Genomic DNA, 18,610 nt, shown 5'->3' on the forward strand with positions numbered 1-18,610 from the left:
TTCTCCAAATGTCTTCTTTGCTGACTAGAATTTACCAGCCAGTAACCGACTTTAACACAAATCGATAATTTTTCTGGCTTTTTTTAAACTAATTTTTCAATTTTGCTCAACTGTTTAATAAAACAAAATAAAATAATGCAGTTCAAAAACTAGGATAAATCTTGATAAAACAAACAGGATAAGCGCTTTCAGCTATCTAAGCCTTCTTCAGATCCTGCCATTTCCTATAATCCAAGGATATTTAAACAGGTAAGCACCAATGAAAACAAAGCTTTCTATGTAATATTCTGCCTTTCAATGCAGGTTTTCAGGGAAGCATACCATTAAGTCCTGGTTCCTTATCAGCCTGTAAGTTGGCTGTCCAGCATATATCCAAGTACTTTGTCCAATTTTGTATGTCTCCACCTCTTAAATTTTCTTCCACCAATCTCAAAACCATAAATAGAAATTTATGTGTAGGATAAAAAAAAGTTTGCTCAAGCATGCATTCATTCAGTTTAAGGATTCTGTTTTCTATACCCATGCAAGTGCCAGCAGTCACTGTATCCCTGTATGCATTTGTTTGTCAGACCTTGAATCACTGCATTTTCAGGGTAGGTAGGAATCCACCATTGCAGCAGTGACCCTGTTGATAAAATACTGTTTTATCAGTTCACATAAAAAATATGATCTGAAAATTAGAGATTTCAACTAGTTGGACTTTTCCCATTTGCTGTTTTACATGCGGCTGTGGTTGGAAGATGAAAATTTCATTTAAATGTGTAATTTGTTTGTCAACATTTCTTTATTATTTTTTAATCAAGAATAATTGTTCAGATGTAGTCATACTAATAAATGATTTGTTGATTTTTTTTCAGATGATTTGCCAAAGAAAAGACCATCTCTAATTTATAAACCTTCAAATCCTGACACATTGGCATATCTAGATTTCAGTGTGTCCACAACAGGAATGCTAGCAGGGGTAAAGGTAAGTCTCAGTTGCTCTAATAGCACATTATAAACCTTTTTACTTTGGTAGTCATAAGTAATATATGTAGTGCATCACTGTGAATATGTCTTTATGCATTTTTATTGCAGTGCATATAGTCCTGTTAAAGTATTCAGAAATGAACATGAACAAATACCAGGGTTCACACAGTATAATTTCTTTCTCATTACTCAGGTCCTTATTTTGCCAACACTATATATCTCTGTGCTTAACCGCAACTCCCTATGCACATCCTTCAGCTATAGCTGCTCTGCTGCTGTTAAAATTATGTATAACCCGGGTGATGTTTCTTGTAAAAGAAAAAATAGAGGTGGAGTTTTGGATAACATGATATCATGAGAGATCTTGGATAAACAGTTTAGGCACTGCTGGCTGTAGAGACATGAACTCGGCCTGAAGATACTAAGCATAAAATAGGTATTTGGATGAGAACTCTAGAAGTTCTTATTTCTGTTCTCCTGATGTCTTAAAACATATCATAACTAAGACATATTTGTTCTCTGTCTGCAAATAATATGTAACATTTACCATATATGTAGATAGCCTTGCACCTCATACCTCCCATTTTGTATGATGTGACCCTGTACATTGCATCATTTCTGGAGCAAAACTATGATGTTTAATGCATCAGCAATTGAACATTTCCACCACAAAAAAATGGCACAGAATGATAAAGCCATGACTGCAACCCAGGTGAGAGAGGATTGTTTACAAACTCTCAGGCACCAGTGGGCAGTACAAGGGATGGATGGTAGGAGTGAATGGCAGATGTCAGCTTATTCATCCTGTCAGGAGGGGAAAGTAGCCCTTTCTGCTGTCTGACGCTATGCTGACACTCACTGTGAAGACAGGTAATTAGGTGAATAGCATGCAGAGATGTGTGCTTGGGTATCTGAAGCTGCATATGCTTGGTAGCATTTGGTCCATATACATGGAAGCACACACAGATGCATTAAGAAATGTATAGCAGGTTTTCACATCAGTGAATTTGCATGTAAGCAATAGGAGAGGAGTTGGGGCTTAGAGCAAAAACTGTTACCTGCTGTAGATGGCAGCCTGCCAGACATACAAGTCTCACCCCACCCAAATGCCTGGATACAAGAAAAGATCACTATTAAGGTATTCCTCTGTGAAAAGCTGAGACCCCCCCACACACACACACTCACACCCTGGTATGATGTAACACTCCGTCCTGGCAGAGTGGAAAATTAATGGATGTAATGAGTACTTGGGTGAGGAATGATGGTTAGGACTGGTGAGAAGAAACCTTTCAAGGACTATTCATGAGATATTGTGTATTTCCACTGCCTTATTGATACTTGTAGTGAAAGACAGATGACAGAATGATGCATGCACTACTTTCAAAAACATAACTCACTAACTGTAGCCATGACAGCATGGCAGTGACTGTGTGGCAAATGTATCAAAATATATATTTGAATGTTCTGAAAGTGGAAAACATCTGCTAAGGTACATTGTTCTAGTTATGCTGAATGCCATGACACTTCTTGAGTTTCCATAATCAGTGTCATTCTTTTGTGGTAAGACAAGCACAGATGAATATTTTTTCTTGGTATATTCCATAATTGTGCAGTTGCTATTTGAAGACATTCCAACCAGGTAGTCAATTTACCAGAAAGCGCAGTTACAACTTACTGGAAAACTTAATTACTAATGGAAAGAAGCACCACCATCGTCAGATTTAACACATCTGGGTTTCCTGCCTTAACAGGAATATTGGCATATTTGCAAACATGTTAAAAGACAATTGCACATGTCAGCTACAGTATATAGGTATATGTGACATTGAGTAATGAACTAGCTGGAGTGATTTCCATATATCATGTGGTAACACTTCAGCTAGCACATTCTGAGTTTGATTGTAGAGTTCATGGAGGTTAGACCACATGCAATGTGTTTGTATATTTTCATTAAGCCACATGACAACATGGTATCAGAGAGTGTTGAAATATCTCCCAGAATGCAGAAGCAAAGAAGAATATTTGCCTTCAACAGTTATTGTGTTTGGAAAATATATTTGCACTCTGAGCAGCAGGTTGATTAGAACTCTACCAGTGCGAAAATTGAGAAATTGTTTAAAAAGAAATTAAAAATCCAGTTACTGACTAGTAATTACACTGCCTGGATGCCAACAAAGAAGAAATTTGGAAAAGTAAGAGAAAATACACCAGAAAAGGAAAACAAAAAGCCATGGCTGGGAATTACCTTGCAGCTGTTGACTAACATATATATATATATATATATATATATATATATATATATATATATATATATATATATATATATGCACACACACACACACACAACACACACACACACACACACACACACACACACACACACACACACACACCACACACACGTACATGTATGTATATGTGTGTGTGTGTGTATATATATATATATCTATAGAGAGAGAGAGAGAGAGTGAGTGAGTGTGAGTGAGTTCAGGTTTCAGCTTTAGTACAGGTGATGGCTTCCAGTAATTTAGAGGAAAAGAAATACATCAAATACACTCAGAGATGTTTAAAATGTGTGATATACTGGAGGAATATATAAAAGCAAATGTCAAAAGAATGGAAAAGTAAAAGCAGTTTTAAGTAGCTATTCAAATGAGCCTATAAAACTGAAAAAATCAAAAGCTGAAATGAAGGAAAGACTGGCTGAACATGAGGTTTCTCAAGAAGATCCAGAAGACCTTTTAAAAAGATAGTAAGTAGTTAGGAGACAGAGAATGCAGAGAAAATCTGAGATTATTTTGCTATACCAAAGAAACTCAAAGGTATAGACTACATTAATTTTATTAAAGTACAAAGTGATGTGGCGGGGGGGGGGGGGCAGCCCAGCATCCATTGATCAGGTCTGTCCAAGGGGTACACATTTCAAATGTATCTTTCTGCCAATCCCTGGTATGCCTAGTCTCCAAGGTATATATCTGTTGCATTATCTATCACAAGTCTGCAAGCCTTTGGGGATGTACCTTCTTCCTGGCATGGGTTATCACTTTTAGCAATCAAGAGTAAAAGGTTCAACAAACACTTTTCTGAATTATCAAACTCAGATCAATGATAAGAAAGCTGTAAAGGAGTATGTGGTCAACACCACCATGTTATAGGGCCATAAAGTACTACACAAAAAGGTCAATTCTTCATTAATGCTCTTTAGTTTTTTAAATTCCTAAAATATGTGTACCCAGTCTCCCTGGCTCCCAAAGACATCTCCAACATTCTGAATTAATTGTTGGAAAATAAGCGCAAGGCTGCTAGGGTATAGAAAATTTGGAATAGACACTGCCATCCAAAGAAGTGATGCTGTCTTGACTTTGTTACGTACCATGGAACTGGGAGAAGAGACCCAAACCTCAGTTGGGATCAAAATTCCCAGGTCTTCCTCCCAAACTAATCTATACCTCTCTGTAAGTCTTGTCAAGTAGCCATAATAACTATAGATTTGAGAAGCTAGGCCAGATGTAGGAAGGTATTTTTCTGTTAACTGGATAAAAAGGCTACCCTAATTGAGGGTAGTTAGAGCTGTCAGTTTTAAGCAGAGTCTGCAGACTCCCTCATTACAATGACCTTTAAAAAGGCTTTCTGAAATGATGCCCCCGCCCCAAATATGCATCTCTCCACAGGTTGTCCAACCCAGTAACACTTCACCTTGTTTTGAGTGTGTGCATTGCAAAGGAGGGTTCAACCTTGCTACTTTAGTGGCCAGACTTAAGTCTAGAATTGCCCCAGACTTTGAGTACTTGAATGGAACTTAATTCTAACACTCAGTTGCTAGTTTCATGGAACTAAGTCTTGGAGACAGTTGCAAGTTTTTATGAGCTGAAACATCCAATGGGCTAAATAAAGTTGCTTAATCTTTCCACTAGGACTGATTTGGAGCCTCTTTCCTAGTAATACACCCTCATAAAAACCATGTGGTCCATTTATATGTTTCATTAACGTCTAGCTGCAAATTGGTTGGGCACCAGATTTAAGTTATCCATAAGTTGGAAGCAATTTATATACAGTGTAGTAAAACTCAAAATTGGACATTTCCAACCCTCTCCCCCCATGTGAGATATAGGGTGTGTCAACACTTCACAGCTTTATCCTAGGATATCCTTCCTGTCATTGAAATGCCAAAGCAGTCCATCAAATTGTGGCCAAAAAGACTTTTGAAGGAGACAAGGGAATTCCATGAGCTGCATACAGTAAAAATATGAGTGGAAACCATATTATAACCTGCACTTTTTTCTTGGTAATTTTATTTCAGTCCCGTGCAGTGTTTTATAAATTATTTAACTTTATTTCCCCTTGGGTAGCCTGGAAGTCACCCTGAATGATATTATCAAACTTTAGTCCTGAATATGCAATTTTTCTAGTCTTGGCATTAGAAAAGGGAAATGCAGTATCAACTTTTGCGATGGTAATCAATTAATCACCATTGTTAATTATTTACCTTTGGTGTTAGCATCCCAGACAGCAAATGCATCTTTATCAAGTGGTCATGGGTAGTAGTAACCATAACAATCCCTGTGTGATTAGGATGGATCAGAAAAGGGAGTATCCTCTAAGTACAATATAATCAAATTTTAAAATGAAATTGCAGGTAGTGCAATGAACATAAATGAAGTCTGAAACTATGGGAAGTGAATAGTTACACAAGTAGTTGCTTCCCTAGCAGCCTTAGTATTTTAATGCATCAAGTTTAATAATGCACAATTTAGTTTTATATAAGGGTAACCAGTGTACTTTCAAAGCTAAAAGTAAAAGTTTACTTAAATGCATGTAAGCTCTTTTTCACATGTGGATGAGGAATTGAGATAAGATAAGAACAGACAGCAATTTATGCAAGTCTGAGCAAAGGTACTAACTTGTGCATTAGCAGGGTTAATCCTAACTTTAGAACAGGTAATGCATATGAGTTTAGCCATGTGTATAAAACAGAATGCAAATCAGATAGTAAGACTCAATGAGGAATAAAAGATCTGTTTTGCTTTACATGAGGATCAAAGATGGAGGATGAACTGATTGCATCATTTTAATTAAGACTTGCAGTAGATATGGCTAGAAGCATAACATGATTCCTTTTCCTAAGTTTAAAAAGTTAAAGTAAAGCTGTGCTAGAAAAAAGGACATATTCAAAAATATAAAAAAATGTAAAATATTTTCGAGAGGATGCTTTTGAATATAAATATGAAGTAAAAAGACCTGAAGCTCTGAAATTTAAAAATGTGTCTGAGGCACAGAGATAGGAATGCACATCAGACTGTTGAAAGAAATGCTGAAATCTAATGGATAGAATGTGGAATTTTAACTGGGGCTGTATGGCTCTGAAAAGAGCTGTGTGTACATCATGGTTAATCTATTCTGGACTTTGGGTGGCATCATAAGGTCAAAACTGCTGATGTTAGTACAAAACTTAAAAATGGCTTCTTCTACAATTACGTAATTATTGTAATTTTTTGGGTTGTGTTACTTAAGAGAAATCAGGACTGGGTATACAGCATAAAAGCAAAGATTACACGTTTAGAGTAATTTACACAGTCACAGGGACATCTCATGTGCTGTGCAGTCATAACTGTGTTACCCATCATGGTTATACCAGTTTATTTACAGGCTTATGAAGTGTTCCATGAGTCTGTTACATATTTTTAACATCTTTATTGACTTACCACTTAGGATGTAGGTTAACATTTATATAAAATAAAACAAACCATGTTATTTTCACTGTTGCAAGCATTGTATATCACATACATGTGTTTATACAATTATCATCAATCCAAAATTACATAAATTGGTCAATTTCTGCTTTCCCTTAAATCTCACTCCTCATCCAAAACATTATTGTTCATGCATTGTTCATTCAATTTCCATTTTTTTCTATGTAGTTTGCTCCTACCCTTTTTCTAAAGATTCCACTTCCAGTTCTTTTACAGCTGTTACAATACTCACTACTTCAGGTTGTTGTTGTTTGTCTTTTGGCTTTTCCAGGGGTCGGTCCACTAATGATTGGCAGTAGATTTTCACGAACGCCGAGGTGCCAGCTCAACATCCAACCTTCAACGAAGGCATGCCCATTTACACATGTCTTTCGAACACCACCCAACCATGGGGAGGACATGCAGACTCCACACAGAAGGCACTCCCCGCACTCCAGCCGAGAATCGAACGGAAGAACCTCTTGCTGTGAGTCAACAGCGCTACCGCTGCACCACCGTGGATTACTCACTACTTCAGGTACAGTTGGTTTAATCTTTGATTTCCATTTTCTAGTGGCTGCTTGTATGGCAGCAGCCAGAATTTAACTTAACAAGGGCTTGCTATTTCTAGGTAGTTCAAATCCTGTATCACAGCTCAAAAAATAATTTCCTTATTAGCACCCATTTGCTTACCACTATATCTAACAGAGTACTCTGTAGGGAATTTTTAGTCTGCCAACTCATTACACTCCCAAAACATATGTTCACAATTATCTCTTTCTTCGCCTTCACAACTCCAACATTTGCCATCTACCTGTAGAACACTTCTTTGGAGTCTACTTTGGGTATATAAATACTTATGCAACATTTACAGGCAAAAATCCTAAATCTTCTAGACATTGTAGCATATTTTGGAGCCGTATATATCTGTCCTTCCATTGTTTTCTTGTGAATTGCTTACCCAGTCTCCATTTCCAGTCGCTTCTAACGTCATCTAATTGATTCCATTATCATGCAATATTTTGTATGCTCTACTAATTATCCCTTTTTACAGAAGCTTATTTTTGGTATTCAGCTACAAACTCTACCAGTGCAAGTCTTTCACTTAGGATTCCCTGATCCCTTTCTCTGTGTTTATATTCTGATATCAGTCCATGATAGGGATGGCAGTCTGTAGCCTGCAGTGCAAATGTCTTCTTGGCTCTTGTCATTGTATTACCTTCCTCCTCTAGTTATTTTCTCCCAATACCTTGGTTCCTTTGCCAGTTTCTCAGCTTTATTCAAGTCCCGTCTTGGCTATTCTCTTTGCCCCTAATTCTACTTATCCCTATCAGCAGAATGTACTTTCTCCATTCTCACATTGCCTTAGTTTTTGAGTACTTTCTGCTACTTTATGAATGTATCTGTGTGGCAGTTATTCTCCTTAAGGATATGCATCCAAAATCCCATTCACTCATTTCTTGAATCCCCCTGTTTCATGTTCACCCCTTTCCACTTTGAATTATAGATTTCTGCTTGGGTTGTGTGTATAAACCTTAAGGGTGTAGCTGTAAAATATCCATTAAAAGCATGTAATCCTAAACCACTTTGTTCTGTTGGAAGAATCAACTTATTCCATTTGACACTTGTTCTCGTCCACTCCCAGATATGATCCTTCAACTCTTTATTAATTATTGTCCAGAACTTTTCCACTGGTTGATAAAAATATGCCTGACTTCTATATTAAAGTAAAGGGACCAAAAACATTTTCCCTGCCTTTGTCTTGCTATCCATACCCATAAACAAGCTTCCAGTTTCTCAGTTTTGTATCATCTTTTGTTTAGTTTCTTCCCACATATCATTACCTTCCTCAACAGAATCCTTTTTAACCCATACTGGTAAAGACTTCATTTTATCATTTCCCTGTAAATATGGATATTGCTGAATCAATTCATTTTTGGGTACGTAGTTTACAGCTGTAGCCTTTGTTTTGTCTGCATTAATTTTATGTCCCGAAAAAAAAAAACTTGGTACAAAATAATATCATCATTATCAACTTTTCTTGATTACCATTACAGTTATGTCATTGAATTTCTGAGTCCCTTGTTTTCTTTGTCAGTGGCTCTAAATAAAATGCAGGTAACAAAGGAGGAAGGAGGACACCCCTGCCTGATTCCTCTATTCATACATAACTTATCAGAGAGGGACCCTCCCACTTTAATTTTTGCCTCTGATCCCGCATATATCCTCCTAATTAACCTTGATATTGCATTAAGGAATGCAAATGCTTGTAGTGCCCTACTGATAAAATCCCAACTTCTTCTGTCAAATATTTTTCTAGCATCAAGACCCACGAACAGTGGTGGTATTTTCTTACATTCTACTTCCTTCTGGATCATCTTTGTTATATTAATGTTGTCATATGTTTGCCTCACTTCCAGAAAACCACATTGATCCCATATTTATCAATTTTGGCAACACCTTTGTCATACTTTTAAGCTATTATAAACATAAATACATTATAAATGTGGTTTAAAATTGAGCTGAGCTTATTTGAAGCTGGGTCTGATGGGTCTTTACTGCCTTTAGGTATTGCAGCCACTGAGGCTTTCTTCCAGGAGGTTAGTGCTTCCACTCCTTTTACAGTTCTATTAAAAAAATCTTCCCATTTTTTACTAATTTCTTCTATTCTAATTTCCAAGTTTCCACATGAATACCATCTATTCATGTAGACTTTCCTGCAGATTGATTATACATCACCATTTTTTATCTCATCTCCTCCTAGCCTAAGTGTTAATTGTGGAGCCTCATCTACCTGTAACCTTGGTATATTTAACTCTCCCATAAGTATTTCCATTTGTACTTTCTTTATTTCCACATTCCTGTGATTTATACAAATTTTCATAAAATGTCCAGAATATTTGTAATACCTCCACAGAATCTATGATTATTTTACTTATTATAGGCTCCCTAATTTGGCAACAGCCTTTCTACTTTCTGTTGCCTAGGTCATTGTGCTAAGAGTTTTTGTGCTCTGGAGTTATTATCAAAAAAGCAGTTTCTTAACTGCAGTCTTTCTAAACTCATGCATATTTTCCAGATACTCCCTTATTTTCTCTTTAGCACCCTGCAGTTGTATCTGTTCTTCTTCTTTCAGATTTCCATTATTCTGCATTCCCATTGTCAGCCCTTCTAAATAATTCTTGTTGTTAACTATATCTCTTTTTCTTTATTTCTTTTCTTTTAAAATCCATTTTCATCTTATCCCACTCACTAGCTGTAACTTCTGAAGAAATTTCTATCTTTCCTAATAGTTCTCGAATAATTTCCACAACTCATTCCTGAAATTCCCCTCTTTTATATAGGTAGGTGGGGAAGCCCCACTTTCTCACATTTACTTCATTACCCTGGATTTTTATCTTAGTTGTTATTGATGCATGATCTGAGTTAAGTGCACATCTTTCTGCTAAATATAACTTCTGCCTAGTTTAGCACAGTTGTTGCACCTTAGGAAGTAATATGTAAATTCTAGCCAAGTTCTTATGACTGAAGTCATGTTTCCATACCAGATATTTTCATAAGTTTCTTCAGAAATCTACCCTTATGTATTTTTTCCCTTTTGGGTCCCCCAGATACATTCTCACTGTTGCAAATCAAGTTGCAATACCCATCTATAAGTAATATTCCCTGCTGAAAGCTGATTATTTCTCACAAAATTTTCTTACCCTCCATAATAGCAGTTTAAATTGAACATAAATACGGGACTGCATAATCGTCCTGAGACTGTTATGTATTTCATATAAAAATAAAAAATCTGATTATGTCCCTTGATTCATGCTGCCAGAATCTTATCTTTAGCTCTCCCAAGTAAAGCTGAACAGAAACTTAATAGCACAGAGAGCCCAGTGTCAAGAAGCAGTTAGAACCAATAAAATGGGTGGACTGTATGTTCACTATTCTGATGAGTGGGCATATAATGTCTCCCACTGCTGCAAGTTTAATATTAGATGGATTGGAGTTCCAGTCCTTTTGCTGCCAGCAGTTTGTATGTGATTGAGTATTCCCTTCCTGCTGCCACCAATTAATATGTAAAATGAGTGTATAATGCTACGCAATGCCACCATTTTATAGATATACAGGGACTATGGCCTCAAGATTCATAACACTGCAACTGATTAATATGTGAGATTGTGACTGGCCTTAAGTGTATTGCTGTCTTTAATGACGGCCATCAGTTTTCACACCCAAATAAGTTTTACAGTGTATAGCTGTAGATCAGTTTTAGGTATCCTGCAAACTGCTAAGAAATAACCTGTGTCTAGCAGACAAGACATCAGCTGGCCCAAAAGTGATGGATTTACTGCACATCAGCAAGTCAAATGGAATCAGAAATGCAAACGTCTAGGGATCTAAACTCTTCTGCAACATTAGCAGACTCCCCATCCATGTAAAACAAAACTCTTCCCTGTCCATGTTCAAAAGCAAGTTGGATCTATGGATGGGGAACAGGCAGTTTACCCCAGGACAGCACCTTGTTCTACTAATGGGTAGAGGCAGCAGCTCATTACATGTACAGTTATTGACCATGGGATGGGTAAGTGCACTCGAACACCAACTGGGATAGGTTAGTTTAAGTACCAAAAGTGAAACTATTTTTAAAATGGTCCACAAGGGCAGTTAGCCTAGTACTTACCTATGAACCTATCAAAGTTACAGTTACTGGCTCCAAAGGATCTTATCCACCTAACAGTAAGCCCGACATATTCTATTACTATTTTAACAACAATAATTGAAACTTAATCAATATTATTTTGCACACAGTGCCACAAACGCAGTACTTTCCAGAAGGGCTTGATGAGATCTGTCTAGTAGAAATATGCTTTCTCTGTTTTTACATTAGTTCTGTTACTAGATAAACCTCTATAGCATGGCAAAAATATAAATTATAGCTTCCCCCATAAAATAAACCAACCATTAAGTATTGTTCCAGTGGGCGGCCACGATGGTGCAGTGGTTAGCATTGCCACCTCACAGCAAGAGGTTCTCCAGTTCAATTCTCGGCTGAGGTGCCTTCTGTGCGGAATCTGCATGTCCTCCCTGTGGTTGCAGGGGTTTCCTCTGGGTGCTTTGGTTTCCTTCCACATCACAAAGACATGCAGCAGGTGGATTGGACACTCTAAGTTGGCCGTAGGTGTGAGTGTGTGTGCCTTCTGTGGAAGGTTGGGCGCCGGGCTGGCAACTCGACACTGTAAAACTTCACTGCCAATCATGAGCAGACAGATGATCCGCTGTGGTGACCCCTAACCGGGAAAAAGCCGAAAGAAGAAGAAGATTAAGTATTGGTCCAGTAACATTAACTTGAGCCGGAAACAGTTCAAAAGCCCACAGCCAACAGTTAAGAATTGACCAACTTTAGCAGCTATCATTATACCCTTTAACAAAGTACGTGCCATAGTCTTAGGAAATTAAATAATGGCATTCTTCCTTGAAATAAATAAGATTAAACAATGCAGTTTTTAAAACCAAATGTGCACACAGCTATATAAATCTGCATAAAGAAAATTCAAAAATATGATTAAACAGAGACAGCTGTAGAATTCAAAGTAGCTTTTGAGGACCGTAGACTTCCAGGAGCTAAAGAGATTTAGCTGATGTTCTGTCTACCTGTGACTTGTAAATTCAAATAACAGGTGCACAATTCCGATGACCAATAGACTCATCTTGATCTGTGTTTCAGATATGCAGTCCACTTGTGCACAGTACAGAAACATGACCGTAACTGAAATGCTAGTTGCTTTTTGCCTGCTTACAAGAGTCAAAGGCAGTACTTCTTGCCTGGATTTAAACATGAATTATAATGTTCCTGTTGTCAGTGTTTTGGGTTGTGTGCATGTGGGGTCTGTGTAAAGTAATGCATTATTTATCTGAAGTAACATTTCACAAAGCATTGCAAATGTATGCAGAGTGAGAAATATATTAAATATCAAATAGTTATAATGGACATTTTACATTTGTGTTAGCTTAATATGCCTACTTTGCAACTGTCATTAAAAAAGCAAGATTTGCATTTTTTATTAGTCTACAGGATTTGATTAGAGTGATTAAAAGAGCATGATCCATTATTGGTTGGTGAGATTGTGGTCTCAAAAACAGTATTTTATTAGTATTAAATGCTAACTCTGGTTTTATGCTAGGTAAAGCTGCAAACAAGCTCCGGATTGTGTACATTTACTATGCCATTAAGAAGGCACAGATTCCTTAGGCTTTCCTTTGGTATATCATCAGTACCAAAAGTATTTCAAAGACCTGTTGCTCGGGTAATTGAAGGCTTTAGGAATATTGTAAATGTAGCTGATGACCTGTTAGAGTGAGCTTAGATGTAAAATGAACATGATGAGGGATTGCTGAATAGATTGAGACATCACATTAAAGAAGAGGAAATGTAAAAACTGAGTGGTGTGGCAAATTATATGAGTTAATATTTGGAGGGTCAGAAATCTGATCCAAAAATGTGAGCAGGTATGCAGATGCCAAGACCAGAAGAGAAGCAAGCAAACAAGCATAACATAAGTTTCTGGGAATTATGCTACATGTTGTAAAGTAAAGAAAACGTTCAGAGCATAAGTAGCCTAGGGATGTAGCTGTAAAAACAAAATAATTATGAAATGTTCTAGTAACTATTTACAAGTGCTGCAACACTAAATTACTATGATGTGATCAAACCAATTTTGTTGGAAGTAGATGTCAGTCAGAACAGTGTAGGTTCTGCAATCTGATTAGAGAATATAAATGTTGGTTGAGAGTCAAGATGATATACAGGTGCTCCTCTTGAAAGCAAACTGGTAGCAGTATTGTATGGATGTGGCAAATTCCATGAATATGTCTTTGGTAAAGACATTTGGGAGAAATCAATCATAAGTCATAATAAAGCATGTTTAGAATGCCCTTTTATAAGTCAAGGCATCTTTTAAATTATAAGGAATGTTACTTAAACTACAGAAGTGTGATCAGTAAGTTAAATACAGACCAGGCAAGGAAATATTTGGAACAGATAATCTCAGTCATATGTTTTTACCAAAGATGTATGAAGAACTGCTAGTAAAAGAAGAAGAAGAATTGGAAAATATATGGATACTACTACAATTACCAATTATACGGGAAATTAAAATAATTTGAGAGATGCATTGATGCTGATTTTTGAACTGCAGTTGCTGAAGTACATTACAGGGAAATGATAACCTGAGAATGTGAGAAAAATAGTAAGGAAAGAAATGTAGCCTTATTTTTCTGTCTGGGAAGAAATAAGTTGTCTCCACGGCTTAATGCTGAAAGCAAACAAAACAATTGTTATGAATCATTTGAGGAAACACAGGCTTGAATGGTTATATGAACCATACTTGGGGATAGTAAAGTACAAAGAAAGACATAACAAAAGCTGTGAGAATTGTCATCTTACAGTTTTGCAGTATAGATTGATAGCAGAAGGTTGAAAAGCAGTTTACCTATTTTGTCTACATTGCTGATGCTAGATCATTGGAGTAAAGCAAAAGGAATGCTGTGAAGAAATTGTTTTACTACACAGAAATACTATTGTAAAGGAAACTGTGGATGATGTCCAGATTTTTAAGGTGAGAACAAAGAAAGAATCCAGAGGGCTTTTAAAAAATCCTCAGTCTGAAGCTGAAGTAGTTGGAAAATCAGTCTAACCAGGATTATACTTATCCATATGGAACACTGACAGCTGTGTATAAAAAAAATTGCAGTCATTTGTATAAGACAAATTTGTCAATTTTGCAGGAAGATTGCTTGCTTATGTGATGTAAAAGAATGATTTACTAAAGAAACCAAGCAGATAATATGGACTGTTACCGAGTTAAACAGAATTCTGAAAACTGAAAATTCATATTTATATAAAAAAATTTAATTCGGACAAAAATATATCATAACATGGTTAATAGACTATTAAGACTAATTTACAGTGATCAATGTAATGCATTATAGTGTGTAGATGTTTATATTGAATATGTTTTTGAAAAACAGGATGTTATTTATGGACATGTAAATTTAAAGGTAATGAGGTAGCTAGAGTGATTTACATGTCTTGTAGTGTGCAGTTCATCCAGAAATTTTTCATTTGGTACAGCCCATTACATTATCACAGGTCAGCATGCAGTTATATTTTTACTCTCAAATCTTCATTTACTGAATGAATAAAAATGAATATGAATGTTCCTTAGTCTGATAATGTGTATGCCATTATTCTGTACATAGTTTGTAGATGTTATTGTTTGTAATTTTTATTGTATTTCTTTTTGTGTCTGAAAAGATGTTATACTTTCCAATTCACTACTAATCGTATTAAGTTTGAAAATTATCTTATGTTTAATAAAAAGGGGTTTGACAAAACATTCAGTGCAGGTTTCCATTTATTTCACAGGTTATATATGTATATTTTTCCTGAGGTGATTATTCATTTCTAAATTATTTTAACAAGACATATGCTCATTTAATTTAAATTAACAGTTAGTGTATATCTAGGGTCTTTGTTTTATTCTGAATGAAAGAAACTTTATTCCTGTTCCTGTTTTGTTACATGTGTGCATGATGTGCCTTACAACACCTGCATTTATTTTCCAGTCTCATTCTCCAGTGAAGTAAGTGGTTCCTTAAAGATGTTGGGGGTAATCAGCTCTTCTGAACAAGACCGATTCACAACCATATTTTTTGAGGATACTAACTGTTGCTGGGAAAAGTCTGTTAACATCTGTACTGCTGAAAACAGACTGCCATAGCAGGAGCCTACAAAGCTATCCTTTCAGGAGATTGGCAATGCTAGTCATGCATCTTCTTAAACACAGGAGTGCACACTTTTAGCTGTCATGTCAGCAGGCACTGAGATTTTTAGATGTGGCTGGTGAAAGCTCTTGAACTGCACAGCCCCTCACGTACTCAAGAGTAACAGTTTCTTAGCAACTGCACTCACCAGGCCCACAGTTTGGTCTTGTAAGTTTCAGGACTTAGAGGACATCATTTGTGAAATTATAAGGGTTTGGAAACAGGCTTGGACTGTTTGACACAACATTAGGCACACAGATTCAGTTTTGCTTTAAAGAGCAAGGTCCTGAAAATTTTGTTAGATGCAGCGTATGCCTCATGGAATAGACAGTTGTAGGCATGATTTTTCTGTATTTTTCTGCTACAGCATATTCTGAGTGATGCTAAAATTTAAGAATGATTCTTTTGGCTTCTTCTTTCTGTTTCCATATTTGGTTTTCCTTGCCTCAGAGCCTGTGGGTCATTAAACCTGCCAATTTTCATTGGCAAATCTTATAATACAGAATCAGTGAAGCTTTATTAAAGTTTCTTGAATAATCAATTGCGGTTATGTTTTGCATATCTTATCACATTCACACAAATTGCTGGCAGTTTGAAAGTAAATCTCTAGAGATATCTGAATTAATCTCAGCCAAACAGGTCTTGTCTTCATTTGAACATCCCATCACTTGACTTTTTGCCCATCAAAAATTTCTTCATGCAGTACTTTTTAAAATCCACTAATGGTCTCAACCCTGGAATACCTACTGTCAAGCACTTATTTATAAATCCTTTCTTTCAACCATTTTGCAATTTGGACTAGAGCTTACTGCACAGTTTGATTGCTAATTTTATTATATTTATAAAAAGAGACCTTAAAATACCTTTTTTGTGCCAGTTCTAAATTCAAGCTGTTGACAGGCCATATTAATATCCAGGGTGTAGAAAACATTGGGACCATTTTTTTCATGGTGCTGCTATCAGAAGATCTCTTTACAGAGTCTGGAATCCAGCACTTAATTTCAGTTGCGGTGACTTCTGTCTGATGGATTTTAAAAAGGCCATGTTGATCTGTTACCTGAAGCTGTTGGAAATTTTTTTGAAAATGAAAAGAAATCCAAATACCACTCCTCAGTAGGAAAGATTTATTTTTATTTTTATTTTATTTTACATTTGTTAACCGGGCTAGTCTGGCTGGATGCATGTCCATTTTCAGCAGAGGCCCGAGGAGAAAAGCTCCATTAACATATTAGTAGCTAACAGTGAAAAACAATCAAAAAATTCAAACAATCAGACACAAATGCAAAAACAAACAGCAAATAAATCAAATGTAAAAAAGTAAGCAGATTAGGAACAGTTATTATGTAATGTAGAAAAAATTCAGATGTAGTTGAACAAGAGATAACAATGGAAAGGCAGTATTGCAATGAATTAATTGTTAGGGTGAGACTGTCATGGAATGAAGAGGATAGAGAAAAAAAATTGTGACATATGGAGAGTCAGTAACAAATTCGTTAATTACAATTTAGAATAGTACAAGTTATGCCAGGGTACTAGTGTTAGGAAAGAGATTAGCATTGAAGTGATCTGAATGTATGTAAGTAAGGAAAAAAATGACAAGATGTAGTAATACAGCAAGAACAAGGAAGAAATAGGAAGTGAAAAAGAAAAGAAGGAAGAATAAATATGCAGGTAAGTCAGAAGAGGGATAAATCAGAAGTAAAGGATAATCATTAAGAGTGAAGAGGAGGGGACTGGAAAGAGATGCATTATATGTTGAGCTCAGTCAGGATTAGAGCATGGGCATAGCCAGTGTATTTGGAAATGGTGTCTTAATTGTTTTTTGAAAAGGTGAGATGAGCTTAGGGTGGTAAGTTCCACGGGAAGTTTATTCCAATATGAACCAACAGTATTTGCAAATAAGGAGTCACCTGCTTTATTGTGAGATTTAAGAGTAGTTACTAGAAGCTAGTTGGCTGAGCGAAGTGAGGTAAGGTTTTTATATGGGGTGATTAGGTTATTAAGTATGGGTGTATTGGAGGGGTAGTGTAGAATTTTAAAAGTGATGACTAATTGGCCTTGGGAGTATTAGGTTCTGAAGTTCTAGCCAGTGAAGTTTTTTTAGATTGAGACAATGATGAGTACGAAAAGGGGATCCTGTGGCAAACCTGGCAATACTATGGTAGGCTGTGTTAAGTTTATAAAGGTTGGCTTTAGAAATGTTGATAAAGGATGGAGAGGCATACAATAGTGTGGAGATGAGGTGAGTTTGGGCAAGAGACACTCGGGTGGTAGCATTAAGAAAGGGCTTAATTCTGTAGAGGGCACCTATTTTCTTATTTACAGTCTTGATGGTTAGATCAATGTGGTTGTCAAAGCTTAGCTGATTGTCAATAGTAACGCCTAGTAGTTTGGTGGAATAGTCAGGTTTAATGATAGTGCCATTACAGGCCACAATGGAAAATGAGATTGGGATGGATTTGAGGGTTGGGGTGAAAAGTAGTAATTTGTTTTTTTTGGGATTAAGGAGGAGACAGATCTGTTGGAACCATTTTTCTGCTGTTGTAAAGACCTTTTGGGTGGAGGAGTGGAGTTCTTCTGGAGATGGAGCAGAGCAGATGAGAGTTGAATCATCAGCATACTGTATGCAAGTGGATGTCGGGAGAGAAGTGGGCAGGTTATTTATGAATATTGAGAAAAGGAGGGGACCTAAGATGGATCCTTGAGGGACTCCGATAGTAACCGGGAGCTGAGAGGATAGATGGTTGTCCCAGAGGACTGCTTGTTTTCTATTTGTCAAGTATGAGTCAAACCACTGTAGTGCTAGTGAATCTAGTGAGAGGGATTTTAAAGTATCTAGGAGAAGTTGATGGTTGACCATATCGAAGGCTTTAGAGAGGTCCAGGAATAGTGCAGAGGAGAAAAGGTTTTTATTGCGATTTTTGTTGATCACCTCTGTGAAGGAGAGGAGGGCAGTGGAAGTACTGTGGTGGGGTCTAAAACCATGCTGAGAGTCTGCGAGTAAGTTATTTTGCAAGAGATGATGTAAGAGTTGATGGTGTATGCAGCGTTCCATAATTTTAGATAGTGGAGATAGAAGGGCTATAGGCCGGAAATTA

General features: G+C 36.6%; 1 protein-coding gene across 10 annotated transcripts in view; it reads left to right on the forward strand.

Moving 5' to 3' along the window:
- DIP2C (disco interacting protein 2 homolog C) overlaps window positions 1-18,610 on the forward strand; it is a 2,757,794-nt gene that overhangs the window by 2,193,272 nt on the left and 545,912 nt on the right. For all 10 annotated transcript variants that reach the window (XM_044064688.1, XM_044064689.1, XM_044064690.1 and 7 more), the window contains one exon: window positions 858-967. In XM_044064688.1, the coding sequence (XP_043920623.1) occupies window positions 858-967 (110 nt within the window). The remainder of the gene's footprint in view (window positions 1-857; window positions 968-18,610) is intronic.

Source organism: Protopterus annectens, chromosome 3.part0 (assembly GCF_019279795.1).
Source record: "Protopterus annectens isolate FY-2018-M chromosome 3.part0, PAN1.0, whole genome shotgun sequence".
NCBI lineage: Eukaryota > Metazoa > Chordata > Ceratodontiformes > Protopteridae > Protopterus > Protopterus annectens.